Source organism: Heterocephalus glaber, unplaced genomic scaffold (assembly GCF_053883595.1).
Source record: "Heterocephalus glaber isolate CG9 unplaced genomic scaffold, H.glaber_assembly_v1.0 deba00000347, whole genome shotgun sequence".
In the NCBI taxonomy this organism is placed as follows: Eukaryota; Metazoa; Chordata; class Mammalia; order Rodentia; family Bathyergidae; genus Heterocephalus; species Heterocephalus glaber.
In genome coordinates, this window is record NW_028258143.1 from 49206520 (window position 1) to 49225992 (window position 19473).

The 19473-nt window shown below is 42.1% G+C and overlaps 1 protein-coding gene across 2 annotated transcripts in view; it reads right to left on the minus strand.

Moving 5' to 3' along the window:
• Lrp2 (LDL receptor related protein 2) overlaps positions 1–19473 on the minus strand; it is a 189226-nt gene that overhangs the window by 31276 nt on the left and 138477 nt on the right. For both annotated transcript variants that reach the window (XM_013076946.3, XM_004857623.4), the window contains exons 50-63: positions 18602–19118; positions 17117–17269; positions 16436–16606; positions 14565–14788; positions 12767–12944; positions 11424–11620; positions 10329–10574; positions 9558–9686; positions 8455–8574; positions 7280–7396; positions 6512–6628; positions 5469–5606; positions 3116–3238; positions 454–582 (exon numbers count right to left, since the gene is read on the minus strand). In XM_013076946.3, coding sequence (XP_012932400.1) covers positions 454–582; positions 3116–3238; positions 5469–5606; positions 6512–6628; positions 7280–7396; positions 8455–8574; positions 9558–9686; positions 10329–10574; positions 11424–11620; positions 12767–12944; positions 14565–14788; positions 16436–16606; positions 17117–17269; positions 18602–19118 — 2559 coding nt within the window. The remainder of the gene's footprint in view (positions 1–453; positions 583–3115; positions 3239–5468; positions 5607–6511; positions 6629–7279; positions 7397–8454; positions 8575–9557; positions 9687–10328; positions 10575–11423; positions 11621–12766; positions 12945–14564; positions 14789–16435; positions 16607–17116; positions 17270–18601; positions 19119–19473) is intronic.

The following is a 19473-nucleotide window of genomic DNA, read 5'->3' on the forward strand; positions in this document are numbered from 1 at the left end:
TGTTAAGGACAGCACATTTGGTTTAAGAAGATGAAAACACCACGTGCAGATTAATAAACCATGTAGCTCTAAGGTGCTAAGAAGTACACTGAGAAGAGGATGTGCTCTGCAGTTAGGGAGGCCAGAGTCCAAATTTCAACTCAATCCCTGAACGACAGTGAGACCTGGCCAATTTCTTTAACTCTACATCAATGGCTCATTTGTGTAGTTCTGAAAAGGGATAATGCTTCCTAACTGATATGATCACTACAGGATGAAATGAGATAAACCATGTCAAATGTTAGCACAACATCACTGAACTCAAGGATAGGTGGATGTGAGCTTGACTGCAGTTCTGAGCACAAAGTAAATGAAAGAGAACTAAGTGGTTATCATCTGCTTTCTGTTTTCACATGCTTCAATTAGGTAACCCTGAGTTACCATGTTGGAGTACAGAAATAAGGGTTTACTTACTGCAACCCGTTTCATCAGAGAGGTCACCACAGTCATCAATATCATCACAGATATAGTGCTGTGAAATGCAATTTCCACTGCTGCACTTAAATTCATTTTCTGTACAAGGCTTGGGGGTCGGTTTTCTACCTGTAATTTAAGAACAAGTTTAAGTCAAACCCTTTTCTCCTGTAAAACAGGATTGCTTCCCCCTGTAGCAGAGACAATTGCTGCTCACCAAGTAAATGCTTGCTTCCCAGTGTCCCTTGCAGGTAAGTTGGGAACATGTGACTAGATCTACCCAATAGGCTATGAGTTGGAAGAGATAACAGAGCACTTTGGGGCTGAAGCAATCAAAAAAACCCTTGTGTCCTCTGTGTCTCTTAAGCTGCTGCAGCAACCTGGGCAGCCAGACATGTCAGGTGGCAAAGCTACAGGTGGAGAAGGGGCTGTGTAACCTGCCCTGGCCTTGCTAGCAATGAGAAAGAAGGAGGGAATATTAAATTATCACACTGAATAATACAGTGTGATGAGAGAAGTAGGGAACTTCTAAAACAAAAACCTAAAATACCTGGCATTAGCTCAAAAGTCAGGAGGCAAGCAATGAGGAAACACATTGGTGGCAGAAAAGATGGAGATCTGTGTTATGCAATGACAAAGAATTTTGTAAAGCTGTCGCCTTAAAAAATTAGAAGTTAGGTCATGTACTTACTGAACTTGACAATATACAGAAAGAGGTTAGGAAGCAGAATGTCAGCAACGTGCACTGGTTGACATAACCTGAGTTTGGAAAGGCAGTATAAAAAAGAGAGGAACTCAAGGAAGAAGTGGAAGATTTATAAGCAGAAATGAAAAAAAAAGTCCTGAAATTCACAGTGTGGGAAATGTTGACTGCATCAAGATTTCAAAGAGAAAGAGGAAGAATCTGAAGTTTAAAAGGCTTTGAGACACAACGGCCCAGTAAAACCACTTAGTTGGGTGGATCACTGTCCATCCATTTCTCTAGATGGGCTCAATGTAAATGACAACTAATGTGGAGATGTAATGGAGAAAACAAGCAAAGAAATGAGGCAGACTTCAGACCTATGTCTCAAAAGGAACAATGAGCAAGGTTATTAACTTTTAGAACTGACTGGAACCATACAGGTCAAATAGAGTCCTGAGAGAGATATATGCCAAATAATCTAAAATACTATGACTGTTCGAGACTTTAAGGAGAAAAACAAAACTCTTGGGTCCCTAACCTTCTACAAGCAAGAACTGGGTTCTTGCCTAAGAAGTGCATATTCCCCATTGTCTCTTTATCTGCGGAGGAAAATGGACAATGAAAACCCACCCAAGGATAGAGTCAGGGACAAGAAGGGTCAACAGGCATGGGGACTCCTCCCTGAGAGGTGTCACGACCTAAGCAAATCTCCTGCACTGCCCACACAGGGCCCCTAGCAGTACCTACACAAGGTGACATATAACTTCCTCTCCAACCCAGCTCAGTTTTGAGAGCAAAAGCAATGCTGCTAATAATTCCACCAGGACAGCAAACATAAATCAGGATGGTCCTATACCAACACGTGGTTGTAAGAAATCTCTAATTCTTTCTTTCCAAATGGAATGTTTATTGCTACTCTGCTTCCCTGTCCTACCACTATGAGGGGCAGGTGGCCCAGATAAAACTAGACTATTAGTTTATGTGTCCAATCAAGAAGAACCACATTTGGAACTGAGAGTCATGACTGTCCATGCCCGGAGCTCCTGGTGTCAAAACCCTTTCTGACACGCAGCCCCTCCTTGGATAGGAGGGCAGTGAGCATTCTAAGGCCTCCATGGTGAGGCCACTCAGTACCAGAGATGGAAAGTGGAAAAGTAGTCCCAGATAATGTCTCCTTAGAAAAAAAAAAATTAGGGCCGGGGATTTAGCTCAGTGGTTTTGCCGCCTGCCTTGCAAGCACAAGGACCCGAGTTCAAGCCCCAGTACCAAAAAAAAAACTTAATTGCAGCTCCTGGAAATAATTTTCCACATTCAATTTTTTTTCTAGGCAAATTAAACTGCCCAGAAAATTAATCAACTCTTTTGTTCAACAGATAAATTTTTAAACATTCTCAAAGTACAAGAAAGTACAGGTATTTAAATACCTAAAATATTAAATGCAGCCAGTTTGAAACTCCTACCTTAATATATCATTTTTCTCTTCTGGAAAATGAATTTTCATTTTTCAAGAAGGATATTAGATAAGCTCCATTAACCCCAGTGCTGCCTTACTCAACAGCATCTTTTCAGCTGGGCAGTGACAATGAACATTCATTCATTCACAGGCTCAGACGAGCAATTAGAAACTCCAGGATGAAGAGTGACCAAACCCAACTTTGAAAACAAATAGCCCATTAACTTGTGAAGTGTGACTCAGCCACTATTTAGTGTTTGTTCTCATTTTCTCGTGAGAAAAGAGGGGGAAAGAGCTTACTAAGCATGTAAGCAAAGACGGAAAAATTAAGGGATTTGCAACATCGCTCAAACGAAATAGGAAAAAGAGGACAGGGCTGCCATCTGAGAAATGAGTGTGTTTGTATGGTGTTGTGAGCAGTTTTGTCAGTAGAGACATGTTGTCACAGATAGAACTTAAGTCTCTAGAGAGCAACGCAAAATGCCAGAGGTGTATGTGCCCCTCTCCCTTTGCCTTTTGCTTACAGTGCTCCTCTTTCTCATCAGTTCCATCTCCACAGTCGTCCACACCATTGCACAGCTGGTGAGAATAAAGACAACGACTATTGTCACACCGGAAACGGTGAGGAGGTTCACAGGCAACACTGACTGGAAGGAAAGAAGGGAAAATTACATTGCAGTTAAGTGTAGAACACAGCCGTCAGTATCTAAAACCTCTCTGCCAATCGAATATCAGGCTTGCTGCGTTCATTCATTCATGCTCATTTGATTACTCAATCAATAAATACATCTTGAGTAGTAAGCACACATCAAGGCACTGCACTAGGCACCAAGTACAAGGAACAAGAAAGAGACAGTCCTTGCCTTCACAAAACTTCATTCTAGAAGAAAACAGATTTTACCCACTGTGTGTTTAATTATAACTGAGACACACTAGTAGGGGATCTGAAATCCAGCACAAGGAGGACAGGTCAGAGGAGGCTCCACACTGGAAGATTTGGAATCTGGGAGAAGTGTGGCAGGTTTTAGGCCTTTATAAAAGTCTCTGGCTATAGCATAGAGGAAGGAGGACAGCGGTGGCCAGGAGGCTGGAGAGGCCAACAGGACCTTACATCCCAGTAGCCAGGAAGTCACTGTTGGTCCTATTAACTGCAACTGTCACTGAGTCTCCAGTCCATGAAGTCCTCATTGACATTATACCCTGAGCTGGATTGGATTTTCCTTGCTGAATTCCCTCACATCTTACATTTAAAGCTGACATCTCACAGTCAAACTCTCACTCATTTTGTTGTCCACACAGCTGTGAGGAATCCTAGTACCCAGTACAAGGAAAATGCACCATGAATTCAGTGTGTTCTTTCTCATGGAAGACTTGAGCTATCTGCTTTTTCTTTTGACTTTATACTACATACTAGATCAATAGGAGAGACTTGGAATGAGGCTGTTTGTGGGGGAGAAGGGTCCTTAGAAATATTAATAGAACTATTCCAGGAATTAATTGCTCTGAAGGGTAAGCGCAACATTAAAAAACAGTACTGATTTTTAAAAAAATATATGCTGTGTTCCTGCCTCTCCAGAATTTGATTTTACTGGTGCTTTTATCTTATGCAGGAAAATGACCTGTTTGAAAAATTTGCATGCTTGACAGTTTTTTCCAAGATTTATCAAGCTAAATACAAAACATGGCTAGTTTCTAACAATGAAAGAGATGGCAAGAAAGTGTCAGAATGCCATTGTGAAAATACAACATACACCTGTTCAAGTGCTTTAGGAGAGTCAAATCTCAGGCCTAAAAATGAAGTGTGATGAATGTAAGAAAGGGAATGAAAGGGGTAATGTGAAAGTCAGAAGCAAACTGCAGCTATGTCATTCTGGAAGTTCAGTAAGAGTATAGCAAAAATGTGTCTAGGGGCCCCTTCTCCCATGATGCGAGGTTTACTACACAACATCCTTAAACTTGAGCTTGCAGCAGAAGCACTTGGAAGATTTGTTCATGCATAAATAGCTGGGCCCCCATTGCCTGTGGGGCCCATGGACTTGCATTTCTAAATTCCCAGGTAACAACGACTTTCCTAGTCCAGGGAAGACACTCTGAGAACTACCACACTAGCTTTTCTCTGGTGACTCAAAGCATGTAGCAAAATGAAACAGCCTCTATTTTTATTTGGTTCATTAAAATAAGTAAGTCTCAACCAGGAGGTTTAAACTAAAAAAGCTAATGAGCTTTAAAAAAAATATGTCAGGCCCCATCATTGGGCATTCTGCCTCAGTAGGCCTGATGAGGGTGAGGACAGGACAAGTTTTTGAAACAGCCCTCACCCACAGGTTTTGCACCAGACCCATCATAGAACAAAAGGGACTTAGATGGCCTTGAACATGACATTAAGAGGAAGCGGCTTTAAGGATTAAGCATTTTCTAAAAGTGTTCCAAGATGCCCTTGGGCGGTGATGGTGTACATTTCAGAGCCTGCAACAAACAGCCCACTGCACATGACTGCCATGGTTTCGCCACCACTGCCCTAGGGATCTGGAGAGGGAGGATCAAGGGGCACCAAGAGTAGAATGGAATAGGAGAGCTACAGCTCAGCCCTCCTCCTTAGACCTCAGCCACAGCAGACCAGCCTCTGGGTCTGCACACTGGGTTTCTTTTGTAGAAATTGTTTTCTAGGGCCCTAAAATATTTAAAACCATGGATGTTGCCCCACCTTTCTCAGGTACAGCTAGAGCACTGAAGCAAAAAGACCAAGTGAAATCAACCAGTACATGTGACTAGTCCTCAAAACCTGCACAACTGCCTCCAGGACTGCACACTGCATGTAAGAAATATCAGGATGTTACCGACAACATCACTTCCCTCCCACCACCCCCTCTCTCTTACAGCAGAGATGAAGCTCTTCATCGGAACCATCACCACAGTCATCGTCGCCATCACATATAAAATACGACTGGACACAAACATGGTTTTTACATTCAAACAGAGCAGCTGGGCAGTATGTACCATTGGGAAAGCGAGTGGCTGTCGGAGGGGAAGAGATACATGTCAATTATGAGACAAAAGTACTAGTTCAGGAAAGCTTGCCTGTTATTGCTCTGTTAGCTCTTGCTATTATAATCCATTCCGATGTACTATGACCTTCACCTCTCCGGGATTCAGATGGAATATGTCTTAAGGACCACTGCCTGAGCCAGTTTTCAATGACTTGAACTGTCCCATGGGTGGCATGGGACTTGGTCTCTGAGGGCAAGCCCAGCCTCCAGCTGCAGGAGGACTGGCTCTGCCCATCATGCGTTTATAAACTCTCTTTGAAGCTAGGCTTGAAGATGTGGTAAACACATCATCAACACCTATCATGAATAATTAGCAACAGTTAAATATGTGTTCAGTGATTCATAAAGAGTAAAATGAGTGATCATAATATATTTTTAGTAATTTTATATGCCATCATGCAATTCAGATTTAGCCGGGAATTTAGCTCAGTGGCACCGTGCCTGCCCCAAAAGCACCAAGATCCGGAGATCGATCCATGGTACCAAAAAAAAAAAAATGAATGCTCTAAACTCCATGTTCTAATACTCAACCCAAATTCTCTGTACTAAATTTATTCATTGCCCTAGTATTCTTTACTTGAAATGTTTTTATCCAATAATAATTTATATAGTAGCTCATAATATATAAATACTTTGCTAGCACAGGCTACTTAATATGTTCTTCATTTAAAATATTGCTAGTGAAATGCACCTGAATGACTACTGTGAAGTATATGGTTATAATGACTCACACCACAGGTGAACTGATAATTACCAGTGGAGGTGGAGTAGAAAGTATCTGTGGCCTTTTAATCTAAGAAGTGGTAGCTGATGGGTGTCTAAACTCCCACATCTATACATTCAAGCAAGAACCACAGGTGGCCAGGGACTTACGACAAGTGCTTTCATCAGAGGCATCCAAACAGTCAGCTCTTCCATCACATTTCAGTTCATTGGGTATGCAGTGTCCACTTGTACACTGGAAGTGTTCAGGATGGCAGGTCTTCAACTCTGAAGAGAAAAGACTGCTATTCCCAGGAGACCTTGTCATTTTCACATAGGTATTAGGCATATGGAGTATGGTGAGTATGTCACATTCCTATCTCCTCCTCCTGACTGGCTCACCACAAACCCCCAACTTTGCTAGTAAATGAGTAAGCTCTCAAACCTCACACTTTCTCACACTAAACAAACGAAGACGGAAGTACTTATTTCCCCTGTTAACTAACCTCTAGCTCTCAAGCTTTCCTCAGAATTTTTCAATTTTTAGTGTTCCTTGATTTTCCTCAGACCCATCATTAAGACAGGATTCCTATCCAAAGCTCTGTCAGCTATACCTGGGTGACCTATGGAATACTAGGAAGATCAATGTACTTGTTTCTAAGGCCAATGTGAATTAAAGTCTGCTCTGGGGTATGCTAAAATTAAAATGAGACTTTAAAAACTCCTTGCTAGTTTCCCATAGCATGACTGATCTAGCCTGCTATAAGGTAAAAATAAAGCATAGAAAATAAATAGCAAGTTATTCTATTGTGGTAAGGTTTATGTACCACATAAATTACATAAAAGTTCTATTACTCTGAAAAACTTTATCAACACTTCTTGAAATTCCTACTCTGCCACAGACTAAGATTCTATAATAAGCCTCTCGAAAATAGTTACCACAGTCCCTCTCATCCGAGTTGTCCCCACAGTCATTCTCTTGGTCGCAGACCCACTGAGAGGGAATGCACTGCTGATCGGTGCATCGAAACTCACTCTCCGTGCACTCGCGGGGAGCTGGAAAGGAAAGCCATGTGGCCATTAGTGTGCTCCAGGCACATGGCTGGCTTGGCGCTGGCCAGGTGCCCTCAGTGCCCTGTACCCTCCCTCGTGCTTCCCAAGTCCCAGAGGTCTGCTAGGGCAGATCATTCATCCTCCAAAACTAGACCTTCCACATGGATGAATGGCCTTTAGGATGTGACAGTAACTGTCTTATTTCTTGAAGATTTACATAACCTCTTAAGATGCAATATAAACTTTTTAAAATAAAAAATAAAATGTCAACTGGATTGCCCTTTTAGATTTGCAGATATTATCAATGTTATAATTCAAATGCAGATGACAAATAATATGTCTTCCAACAAAAGGTGGCTGAAGTTAAAATGTATTTCATATAAGAAAATTTGAAATTGAAAATATCTCAGGACTCAATGATAGATGCTCAGGGTGGGAATTCATTAAAGTTGCTTTCAAAACACTTCCACTTATTCAGAACTGACCAACTGGTTTGGTGTGATCCAGACTATAGGCCTCCTTTCTTCAACCTCCCTGTCTAACTCCTGGTAGCCACCTTGAGCTGGAAGAGAGGAACCAAAACCGAATCTGATGTTTATCCATAGCCCTCTTAAAAGAATCAGCCACTCCAAGAAGGGTAAAAATTCAAGCACAAGTTTTCTCTCCTTTGCTATTTGGGACAGTTTGAGAAACAGGGTCTCTGGGTTAGCACCTTTCCTTTCTTCTCTGGGTCTTCATTTTCTATTTCTATTCTATTTATTTGTCTTATTATATTTGTCCTTCATCATAATTTTATCTCAAGTTCTTTTTGGAAAAATAGTTCAGTAAATAAATATAACACAAAAAAGATATACTTCAGTAGATATCCTCCTCCCAAAGCATATTATAAGCATCTCAGAAGGAGATGCTGTGTCGTTAGTCACAGAGAATACAGAAATACACCAACCAGAATGAGTAGCCATCATCCCACCCTCTGAGGATGAAGGACAGTTAATGATGAACATAGACCAGACATTCTAGCCCTGGTGGCACATGAGGATCACAGAACCCTGAGCACTCACCACAGTTTTCCTCATCTGAACTATCTCCACAGTCGTCATACCCATCACATTTCCAGCGAAGAGGGATGCATTGGTGATTTTTACAGCGGAAATCCCCTGAAGGATTGCACGTCAGTGCCTCTGCAAAGCAAGTCATTGCAAAGCCTTCAGAAGGTGATGGTCAGGAAATGGACAACCAGTACTGGCTTCCTTGTGAGACAGTCTGAGAATTGTTACCATATTTTTGGAGCTTCCAGAGAGGGGAATCCCAGCAACATTCATTGTCACAATCCCTCTTTTAGCTAACCTGAACCTGTCCTACTGCTTGAAACTAGATCCATTTTCTTTTGTAGAAACTCTTCAAACAACATATTGGTATCTGATTTACAAATGGCCTGGTAAGGGAAACTAAACTGAGGCCACCAGTCAACAGAGTATTTCATGAATGCTTTCCATGGCTTAGACTCTGTGCCATTAAAATAGTCCACTAGCTTCTTTGCCTGTCTTCCAACTAAACCTCTCTCTCCCTCCCTCTCCCTCTCTCGCTGTCTCTCTCTCTGTCACACACACACACACACACACACACACACACACACACACACACACTGGTTTCAAGTTAGAGTCTTGATACCTTCCATTAATTTATTTAGCCTTCTGTCCATAAATTTGTTCCACGTGGCCAGAGTGAATAACAGAAAGACATTCAGAATGTGGAAATCACCAAATAAGAGAGATTCTGACTTGGATATGTACTTTGTAGAGGCAGCTACCAAGTCTCTTCACTAACCCCTCAATTTCAGTCCATCTATAAGATTAGACAAACCATTTAAATGTGCTTGAATAAGGATTCTACATTGGGAGAAATTACACAAGTTCCTAACATCTTAATAATGTCTTCCTCCATCACAACATCCTTTGGGATCAGATGTCACTTGAGAATATTTAAATCAAATTCTCCCAACAACCCTGTCAAATGCTACAAAATATGACATGCTATTAGAAGACTAACAAATCCCTTTTTAGAGGTAAACAGAGGGAAGATGATATGGGAAATCCATGCTCATCTAACACAGCACTGGACACTTATTTTCCTGTCCCTCCCCACTCCCAGGCAGCCCTCCTACCGCAGCCTTGCTCATCACTGTTGTCCCTGCAGTCATTGGCACCGTTGCACACGGCCCACTGTGGGATACAGCGGTAGTTCGTTTTACAGCTGAACTCCGTGTGGTTGTCACAGCGGTGGGCAGCGCTCACTGAAAAGGGAGGAGACAGCAAAGTCAGAACTGAAGTTTCCATCCTGCTGGGAAATGGCTTCAGGAGGTAACTTTCCATTGTCACACGGAGGACAAGGTGCTGACGAGTAACAATTACTACGTTACCAACTAAACTGACTCCGAAAACGTGTCTGTCGTAAGTGTGAGCCTGTCTTCTCACTATCTCAGTACCACTCACTTGTTTTGCAGTGCAACTGTAGGAAAAGAACTGGGTTTGAAGTAAAAACCGGATCTGAAGTGTTCATTCTGCCCCTAAACAGTTATATGACCATCCATGCCAGATGAGCCTCACTATCTTCATCCATAAAGTGGGAACTGATTACCCCTCACCTGCCCTAACCTCACACTGCTTCTCAAATGAGGAAGCATTACACATGCAGGACGTAAATTCTTGTTATCATGTTCTGGACGGTCAGATGTTCAGTTTACCAAGAGGTAGTATCAGACACCTAAGAAACGAGCTCTGGTCGGACTACACCATTCAGTGACTCTGCCTTGCAGCACCAGAGCTGAGAGAGCTCCCGGGGGCGGACACTCAGGGTCCATGTCCACTCTCAGCACACACGGAGGTCCTCCTCCTCTCCCTGCCCTGCTCAGGCCCAGCTCCTCCCGGACACTCACTGCACTCGTGGATGGGCTCGTCCGAGTAGTCTCCACAGTCATTATCCACGTCACACTTCCAGGACTGAGGGATGCAGCGGCCATTGTTGCACCTGAACTGGCCCGGCCTGCAGGTCCTGCTGGCACAGTGGGAACTGTCCTCATCCGAGTTGTCCAGGCAGTCGTTCACTGAGTCGCACTGCCAGGACTCCGGGATGCAGCGCTTGTTGGCACACTGCCACTGGTAGACCTCACAGTGGTGATTCGCTGCAGGGAGGGATGTTTAGTTATCAGCTTCAAAGAGATCAAGAATGAAAGCTTTAAATTTACACAGGTGGTTCCTGAAGAACTCCATTGTAATTACTTTTCATAGGCCTGTTTGTTTTTTGAGATAGTTTTCCTATATAGTCCAGATGGGCCTTGAACTTGCTATGTAACAGGCTGGCCTCGAGCTTCTGATCCTCCTGCCTCAGCCTCCCAAAATCTGGGATTATAGGTGTGCACCATCCTGCCCAACTTAGAGGATTTATAACCTGATGCAATTATTGACAATCAGTAATACTATATGAATAACAAGTCCTTTATTACTTCTCCCAAATTCCTAAATATCTTTTCCTTGAATGCAGAAGTAAGGATTAGGGAAAGATCCCCCTGTCCTGCTAAACACATTTTCCCTTGTCTCTGTTCCCCTATCGAACAGTGGTTTTCAGACTTTGTGTTTATTGCTATTGTTAATATGTTGTTTTTGGTTTAGTTTAGAGGGTATTTTCCTTTCTTAAGTGAAAATAAAAATAAATATTAAATGAAGAGTTCTTGCCAAAAGGAGGTGGGAAGTCCCTCATTTCACTCCCACTGTGAGCTCTGAGGAGGGGTCTATGCCTGCCAGATGGAGGGGATCCATCAATCTGGAAGACTTGCTATCGACTAAGCCATTGCCTTATAGAGACTTAAGAAGTTCAATTTTTAAAACCCTATAAAAATAGAAGGAGCATGGGCCCTGCATCTTTTCCTTGGATTTAAACCAGTTCTCCACTAATGGCTTGCAGGAACCGCCCACAGACTCATGGTGCCATCAACGACAGAAGTGGGCAGAAGAACACAGAGCTGTGAACATACCACAAAGAGTGCGGTCTTCATCAGAGCCGTCGTTGCAGTCCTCCTGAGCATTGCACAAGGCCTGGGGGCTGGTGCAGTTGCCGTCCCTGCACTGGAACTGCCCCAGCCGGCAGAAGCGGTGTGGGCACAGGGCTGGCTCATCAGAGCCATCAGAGCAGTCTTTCTGTCCGTCACATTTCCACCAAATGGGAATACACCTGTACAAAGGAAATGCAGCACTACTCTAGAAAAGCACTGGGGTGGCTAGGGGGAGCAGTGGCTACTGAGAGAGAAGAAATCAACACTGGACCCCAAGTACTGACATGTAGGAGTTCTTCCCTGGTCCTAGAAAAGGATCAATTAAACCTCAGTTTCTGTGCACTGTCAGAGAAAAGATAATTTGATGAGATAGAACAGGTTTGTTAAGACATAAATGCATGCTGAAAATATGCTCTGAGCATGATGATTAAATTCCTTCCACAACCAATAAGGGAGCAGGTGTTTTGAGTAGGAGTTCTAGAAGCGAGTGGTAAAGATTGTCTACCATGTGATATGAGACATTTGGGGATTGGCTGGAAAACTGCAGGGTGCTAGAAATTGTTGCTTGCCTATGTTATAAAAGGTGTATACTAGATTCTTAATGTCAGATATCTTAATCACCAAAACAATCTGCCATTGCACCTTGGATGCTCTGATTTGCACTAACATTGCCCTCCACTCCATTCTGACTCAAGGGCCCATAGCCACTGTTAGGCAAATAATTCGAAGCCATGTTTCACAGCAAACACAAAGGATCAAAAGTGAATGTGAAGGCCAGGGATTTAGCTCAGTGGTTTTGCCTGCTGTGGAAGCGCAAGGACCTGAGTTTGATCCCCAGTACCAAAAAAAAAAAAGTGAATGTGATATTCAGACTGGATTCCCCGGCATAGGTAACTAAAGAGTGGCACAGTATAGCTATGAGAAAGACAGCCAACTTCTGTTCCTCTTTAAGCCTGTTATCCATGCACCCTCATGTACATGGAGGACACTTAAGAAAGAAATACGAGGCCCAGGGATTTAGCTCAGTGGTTCCGGCGCCTGCCTCGAAAGTGCAAGGTCCTGAGTTTGATTCCCGGTACCAAAGAAAAAAAATACGAAATAGTTTCCTGTCTCTATAAAAACTTACACACACAGGCATTATCAGTGTAGTTAACAAATTCCTGCTGTTTAGGAAGGAATTATCCAAAGCTGAAGACTGAGAGTCTTGGCGTGTTCTACATGAACCAAATGAACTGAAACCTTGGGTCATTAGAAAATTCCCATACCCTGGGAATGTGTGTCCAAGGGCTGGAGAGACAGTGTGGAGAGGGGAGAGGGCGCCTTACTTTTCATTGTTAGCACACAGGAACTGGGTGCTGGAGCACGCTGGCAGGCAGAGAGTTCTGTCACTCAGACGCAGGGTCTGGAAGTCATCAGGACACTCGCAAGTGAATCCATTCCCTCCTGCTTTGATGAGGCAGAGATGAGAGCAGCCACCATTGTTGGTACCACAAGGATTGTTCACTAGGGGAAAAAAAAGAAAACATGGATCCATGTGCTTAAAGACAGCATCACACACAGATTAGCAAGTTACTCACCTGGACATCGGATTCATCACCTCTTAGAGAGTAAGAAAAAATCATTGTCCTACCTTTATCCTTTTCCCAAAGTTCATATAATAGGACAGATGATAGAGTTATACAAGAAGCACTGTGTACTTGAGACAAATCATGCATGTGCTACTGGAAGTGAGGCATGCTTGCTGGTATTTTTCATTTGTTCTTAAGGTCCTGAGAGAGCAGGCAGCAACCGTGCAGGGAGCTTGTAACGTGCCAGACCCTAAGCGAGAGCTTTGCTTTGCACCAGATGCTGTTTTGTTCTCCAACAGAAGTTGGGCCATGAATAACCAGGCAGGTACACTGAGCAGTGCTTTACTAATTTTCTGACTCACTGCTTGGAGATAAACATTAAATTTCCAGTAACATGAAGAAAATACTAAATACCTTTATTTTGCTACGTCTCAATTTTCCTTACTTCTAAGTTTATCATATGTTTTACCAAGATATCACAACAAAGTGGACCCAGAAAAACCAGTCTATCCCCAAAGTATACTCTTAACTTAAGAGACTATTCTTGACATTTTATATTTTAAAAGACAAGAGTAACATTTATTTGATATATAATATATGCAAAAAGACATTTAAGAAATGTTTTTAATGGCTGCAATTTTCTTTTAAATATTTCTTCTAATGTAGATTAATCTCTGATCTTGGCATTAAGAGATAATTGTTAATATTTGAGGTGTCACAATTGTATTATGGCTAGATATGGAAATATCTTATATTTTAAAGGTGCTTTCTCAAATATTTAAGGCTCAAATGTCTTGATACTTTTAATACACTACAAGTACTTCAGCAGTCCCACCAAAACGGATGAAGTAACTATGCAACACAACAACTACTAAATCATATTAAAAACAAAAAAATATCAAATTGTTCTTTAAAAATAAGGCAAATACCATCTGTGGTGGTCCATACCTATAATCCTAGCACTTGGGAAACTGAGGCCGGAGGATCTCTGTGAGTTTGAGGCCCACTTGGGCTACACAGTGAGTTCAAGGCCAGCCTGAAATACACATAGTGATAGCGTCCCAAAAAAATAAATAAAAATAGAGAAAAGAAGTATAAGTAGCCTTTCTGGAGCTGAGGATGTAGATTAGTAGTACAATGCTTACCTGCCACAGATGAAACCCTGAGTTTCATCCCCAATATCCCAAAATTAATTATATTATTTAAAAGTAGCCTTTCCAAAGGACAGGAAAAAAACCTCTAAAGATACTTCATACTCTCAATTCTCAGCATACATTTTTTTCTTTTGAGACAGGGCCTCACTATGTAGTTCAGGCTGGCCTTGAACTCACTACTGTAGCCCAGGCTGCTCTCAAACTCACAGAAATCTTCCTGCCTCAGCCTCCCGAGAGCTGGGATTACAGGCATGCACCACACCCAGCCTCAGCATACATTTTGATGAAAAACATTAACAAGGACAATAAACCTCTTATACGTCAGGATATTAACACTTCCTGAGAGAAGATAATGCACATAAACTAAGCCAGCTGTGCCAAATCCCCCACCTCCTACTCACCAATTGGCTGCCTGTACGGATGGTACACGTGGATGTCAAAGGGTCTGTGGGTGGTGTTCACCAGCACCACCCTATCTGAGCCATCGTATTTGTTTCCCTTTTCAACTGTTCTTGTATTCCAATCTGTCCAGTAGATAGTGTTTTCAAAAACGGTCAATGCGTAGGGGTGAGGCAGTATCCCGTCGTACACTGTGTGTCGGTGGTGGCCCTCCAAATCTGAGTACCTGGAGCAGCAGAAAGAACAGTTGTTGCTGAGCAAGATAACCCCCACCTCTAATGCCTTTCAGAACAAATAAACTAACCAATCTTAATCGAACTCCACCTTCCTTGGTCTTTAATGAAAACAAAAACTAAACTTAAAGGATTTATTTTGACTGAGCAAAAAATGTAAAAAGCTGAAAAAGCCATGCTTAAAAAGTAGGCATAGCCACAGGACTTGAAGCAATCACTGATTTCTAACCACAACTGCTGTCCAGCTGATACAGCTATTGTAGATTTATAACCTCTTATACTGATGTTCTGCATTAAGCACCTGTTTGACACTGGGGTGAACACTGTTCTTGTTTCTTTAATCACTGGAGGAAATCAGAGGCTAGCAATGAAAAGCTGGAATCCCACGTTCTCATGAGCATTCTAGTGAGAAGCTGTCCTAGGAGACAGCCACATTCTCAGGACAACCTGAGGGGAAGACAGTGTTCAGCAAATACAGCAGAATGTCTATTAGGCACCAAGCCATAGGCACTACTGATGAATACTTTTCCAAATGAATAAACCTCCAGGAGATTCTCTGATTTCAAGGTGTCACAGCATCCTTAGCCACATTTCCAAGTCTTCTTAGTTCCAACGTCTCATTTATTACCATGAGGCTATATTAGAAGTTGTTTCTAAAATACTGATAATTTAATATTTAAAAAATTTGAAACAGATCCTACAATTCAAACAGGAAATAAACAGATGTATCTAACCCCTAAGAAACATGATGTTAGCCATGCAGTGCTAAAAATATTTCCCCAAATACAGATACTGTAATTTACAGAACCCATAGGAAAACATGAAGACTTGCTTGGCCTTTGTTGATAACAAGGCAAGTAAATGATCTGAATTTAGCCACCAAGTGACAGAACTTGTAAGAGTCTTTAGAACAGCTCAAAATAATGCCATTTCCTAGCTTTTGAATGCAACAGGCTATACTGAAAACATTACTATATTCTGATTAAGCCACACCAGCAATGTCTCCAAATAAAAGTGTTTGGTCGATTAATAATGTATACTATTTTTAAATAAGAATTTTTCACTAAATAGTATAATACTTAACAGAGTTTAAAAGTGATCCTATTTCCAGAAAGACTGCAATACATTATTTACAGAGTAAATGTTAAAAGACTCTACTGCCACATAAAACATTTCATTGTACTTATCAATAAAAGCACAAAAATACTTTAGGGAAACCCTTTCCAACATTTTCATTCTCTTTCTTTTTTTCAAAGACTGTAATGAAATCTATTAATCATATATTTGAGACAGGAGAACAAGGTCAAGAGATAAGGAAATTGAGATGTGTTGAATACTGAGCTATCATAGGGGAGAGATTACCAGCCTCATTTTCTAGATTAAAAAAATAAAAGCAGTAAGAAGTGAAAGTACCAGGCTATAAACCTTGCTCAGCATAACTTCAAAGTTCACTCTGTTTCTACTGCACCATACCATAGAGCTCAGGGACCTGCCTATCAGCAATTTTACTTAGAGGTGACCTCAGAGTGCCCTTGAAAACACAGGCCAGTTTGAAGGCACATGGGACAAACATACTGGAAGCACAAGCCCCGTATCTGCAATGAGCAGCTCTCCCATTTTGTTCTTTTCTGCATACATACTCAATGTATCCCAGGTGAGCATCTGCCCAGTACAGGAGGTCATTGGTGTAATCGATGGTGATGGCATTGGGCCATGATAACTTGGTTGAGATAATCACAGACTTATTGGCTCCATCCATGCCCACTCTGCCAATGTAGGCATGCTGACCCCAGTCTGCCCAGTAGATGTGCCTGCGGGAGCAAGCACACTGAGTCAGTCCCTGCAGCCAAAAGAAGTCAGTAGCCAAATGACAGCTTTTCTCCATTTACAGAAATGGAGTTTACATCCTGCAGAGCTTCTCAGAAAGAAAAGAGAACTAACAGAAAATAATCTGAAAGAGGAGGAAAAGGGGTATGATCCACAGGCAATGCTCAGGAATGAACATGATTAACTGGATTTCAGTGGCTTTGACATGGAGAGTCCAGTGAAGAAGTAGTTCTCTCACCACAATTTTCTTGGCATGCAGTCAAAATATGTGGCTTGAAAAGTGAAATGGTGTGTCATGGCAAAGACAACAGAAGAACTGATGACTATCATTTGAGTGAGCCATGCTTCTACCTAAACCATTTACCAGGCAGGAAAAGCAGAAGACAAGTCCCAGGAAGATACTGGCCTTGAGAGAGCTATGTGAGCACCCTTTTTGGCAACAGAGGCAGAATAAGAGCATGACAGAAGAGCCTGACATTACAGGGAAATAATACCCATATTGAGGGTGGACAACAATTCCTCTGGGATTGTCAAAACAGAAGGTGTTGTTGGCATCCATACAGTGCTGGGCTAGCATGCGGCGGTATTGACCTTGGAGGTTGGAGACAAAGATGCCGTCCAGCTGGGCATCCAACCAATAGAGCTTTCTGAAACAGAGATACAGGAGTTACTGGTACAATCATTTTTTTAGCCACCTGATTTCCAACCCAAGCTATCTGAGTCACATAGACAGCTAGCTGTTAGAAGGCACCTTCCCTAGCCAAAGGAGGGCAGGAGAAATAGGAAGTTGGCCTTGCTGCAATGAGGCGATGGAAGATGCAAGAAGACGCTACAATTCCCACCTCCAGGTGATGTGACACTGGAAATTCCAGGGCCACACATCATACCAGGAGCTGGTTTTACTTTCTTCATGCAGCATAAGACATCCTTCCCACGCAATGCAATAACTTAAGAGGAACAGATGAGCAGAAGTGAATGCCATAGACTATAGTTTAAATGAAGGAGTGAAGGAAACAGACTTGTCTACCTGTTATCATTGAAACTGCAAAAAGACACTCCGAATCCTGACATTCTTCGTATAAAGAGAAACCCATCCCTGACCCTGTCAGACTAGGTGGCAAAATGCATTTCTTATCTTTTGATGTGTTTTGCTTAATCAAACTTAAAAAACCTTGAAAACGTATTAGAATCTGCTAGAAACTCCTGCCTCAGGGATATTTCAGGCCTAAAAGTATTGTTATACAATAAAATCTATTTATTTTCCGGAGAGCAGGTATCCTTAACCTTAAGTCTTATCCTGGCATCTGGGAAGTGTGGGCTTTGGGGTTCTATACTCTCCAGATTTGGTACACAACTTAGTGAGCATAAATATACAAGTGTTTTTACCATCAAGGGCCCATGGTTTTATTTCATCTAGGTCTTACTATATCTGAACCTTCCAAAAGGTTCAGTACCCCTACAATTGGAGGGTCACTGAGGAGCTGATAATCAATTCTAAATGGATCGAGTATGGTTTCCCTTCCAAAAGACTCAAAAACCTCTTTGCAAGAGTTCAGTCCTAATCCAACTGTACTGGATGACTCCATGGATCAATCCCTTAACATCATCTCCAGGTAACTGAATGGCCAGCAGTAGTGAGCTCTTACCTCCCTAATAAACCTCCTCCTAATAAAAATAATACCATAGGCGGGGGATTCAGCTCAGTGGTTTCACCGCCTGCTGCGCAAGCGCAAGGACCCGAGTTCAATCCCTGGTACCCAGCCCCCCCAAAAAATACCATAGATTCTGATAATCCCCAGATTTTAAACTCTGTGGTGTACCATTTGAATAGTAGTTACAAAGCAGAAAAAAACAAGGCAGATATATGAAATGTATCCAATATTGACCCAAGTTGAATCAATTCCCTATCAAGATAAAAACATGGCTAGAGTGTTTTGTTAATGTTCAACTTTTAAAACACTCATAGCTTATCTTCTTACCTGGCAACCCAATCTACAGCCAGACTTTCTGGTGCTGGTAGTCTGTGGTTTATGATTGTCTCCCTGTTCGTCTTGTTCAGAAACATTCTCTCAATGACTTGCCTCTCTAGGTCAATCCAGTACAATCTCTTTTCTACTCTGTCGAAATCCAGTGCCACAGCATTGCCCAGTCCTTGCAAAATGAGGGAGTAAGAGGAGCCATCTATCGTTAAGTTCCTTAAGTAGTAGCGGTTGCTAAAAATGAGATAGGGCTCAATATCACTGTTCTGCCGGCAGGTCTTTCCATCCGGCTCTCGGATGTAGCCTGGGGCACACTTGCAAATGTACGAGCCTACTTCATTCTCACACTTCTGGTTGCAGACATAGGGTGTCTCCTTGCATTCATCAATATCAACACAAGTCCTCTTGTCAGACATGAGCTTGTAACCAGGACGACAGGAACAGTAGAAACTGGTCAGAGTGTCGGTGCAGTTGTGATCGCAGCCACTGATGGAGTGGTCCTGGCACTCGTTAATACCTGTAGGTAAAAGACAGTTACTAGAGAATCTAAAATATCAGCATCACCCTCCTGGTCCAGTCATTGTGTCTACTGAACAGTGCCAATCCTTAATGAATCACATCAGAAGACAGTCACTATTTTTTCTACTTCCTCACCCAATTGAATCCTTCAGAAATAGATTTAACAACTAATACAACTAACAAGATTAGCTGACTTCTAGTCCCATGTCTGTCAAACTTTTCTTAATGTTTAATGTTTAAAGTAAAATGGCAGGGGAGAGGAGATAAATGAGCAAAAAGAAAAGAGCCTCCCCAGGGTGCTGGAAAAATAGGTTTCTAAGGGAGAAAAATGTATGATACTCATACCATGTGTC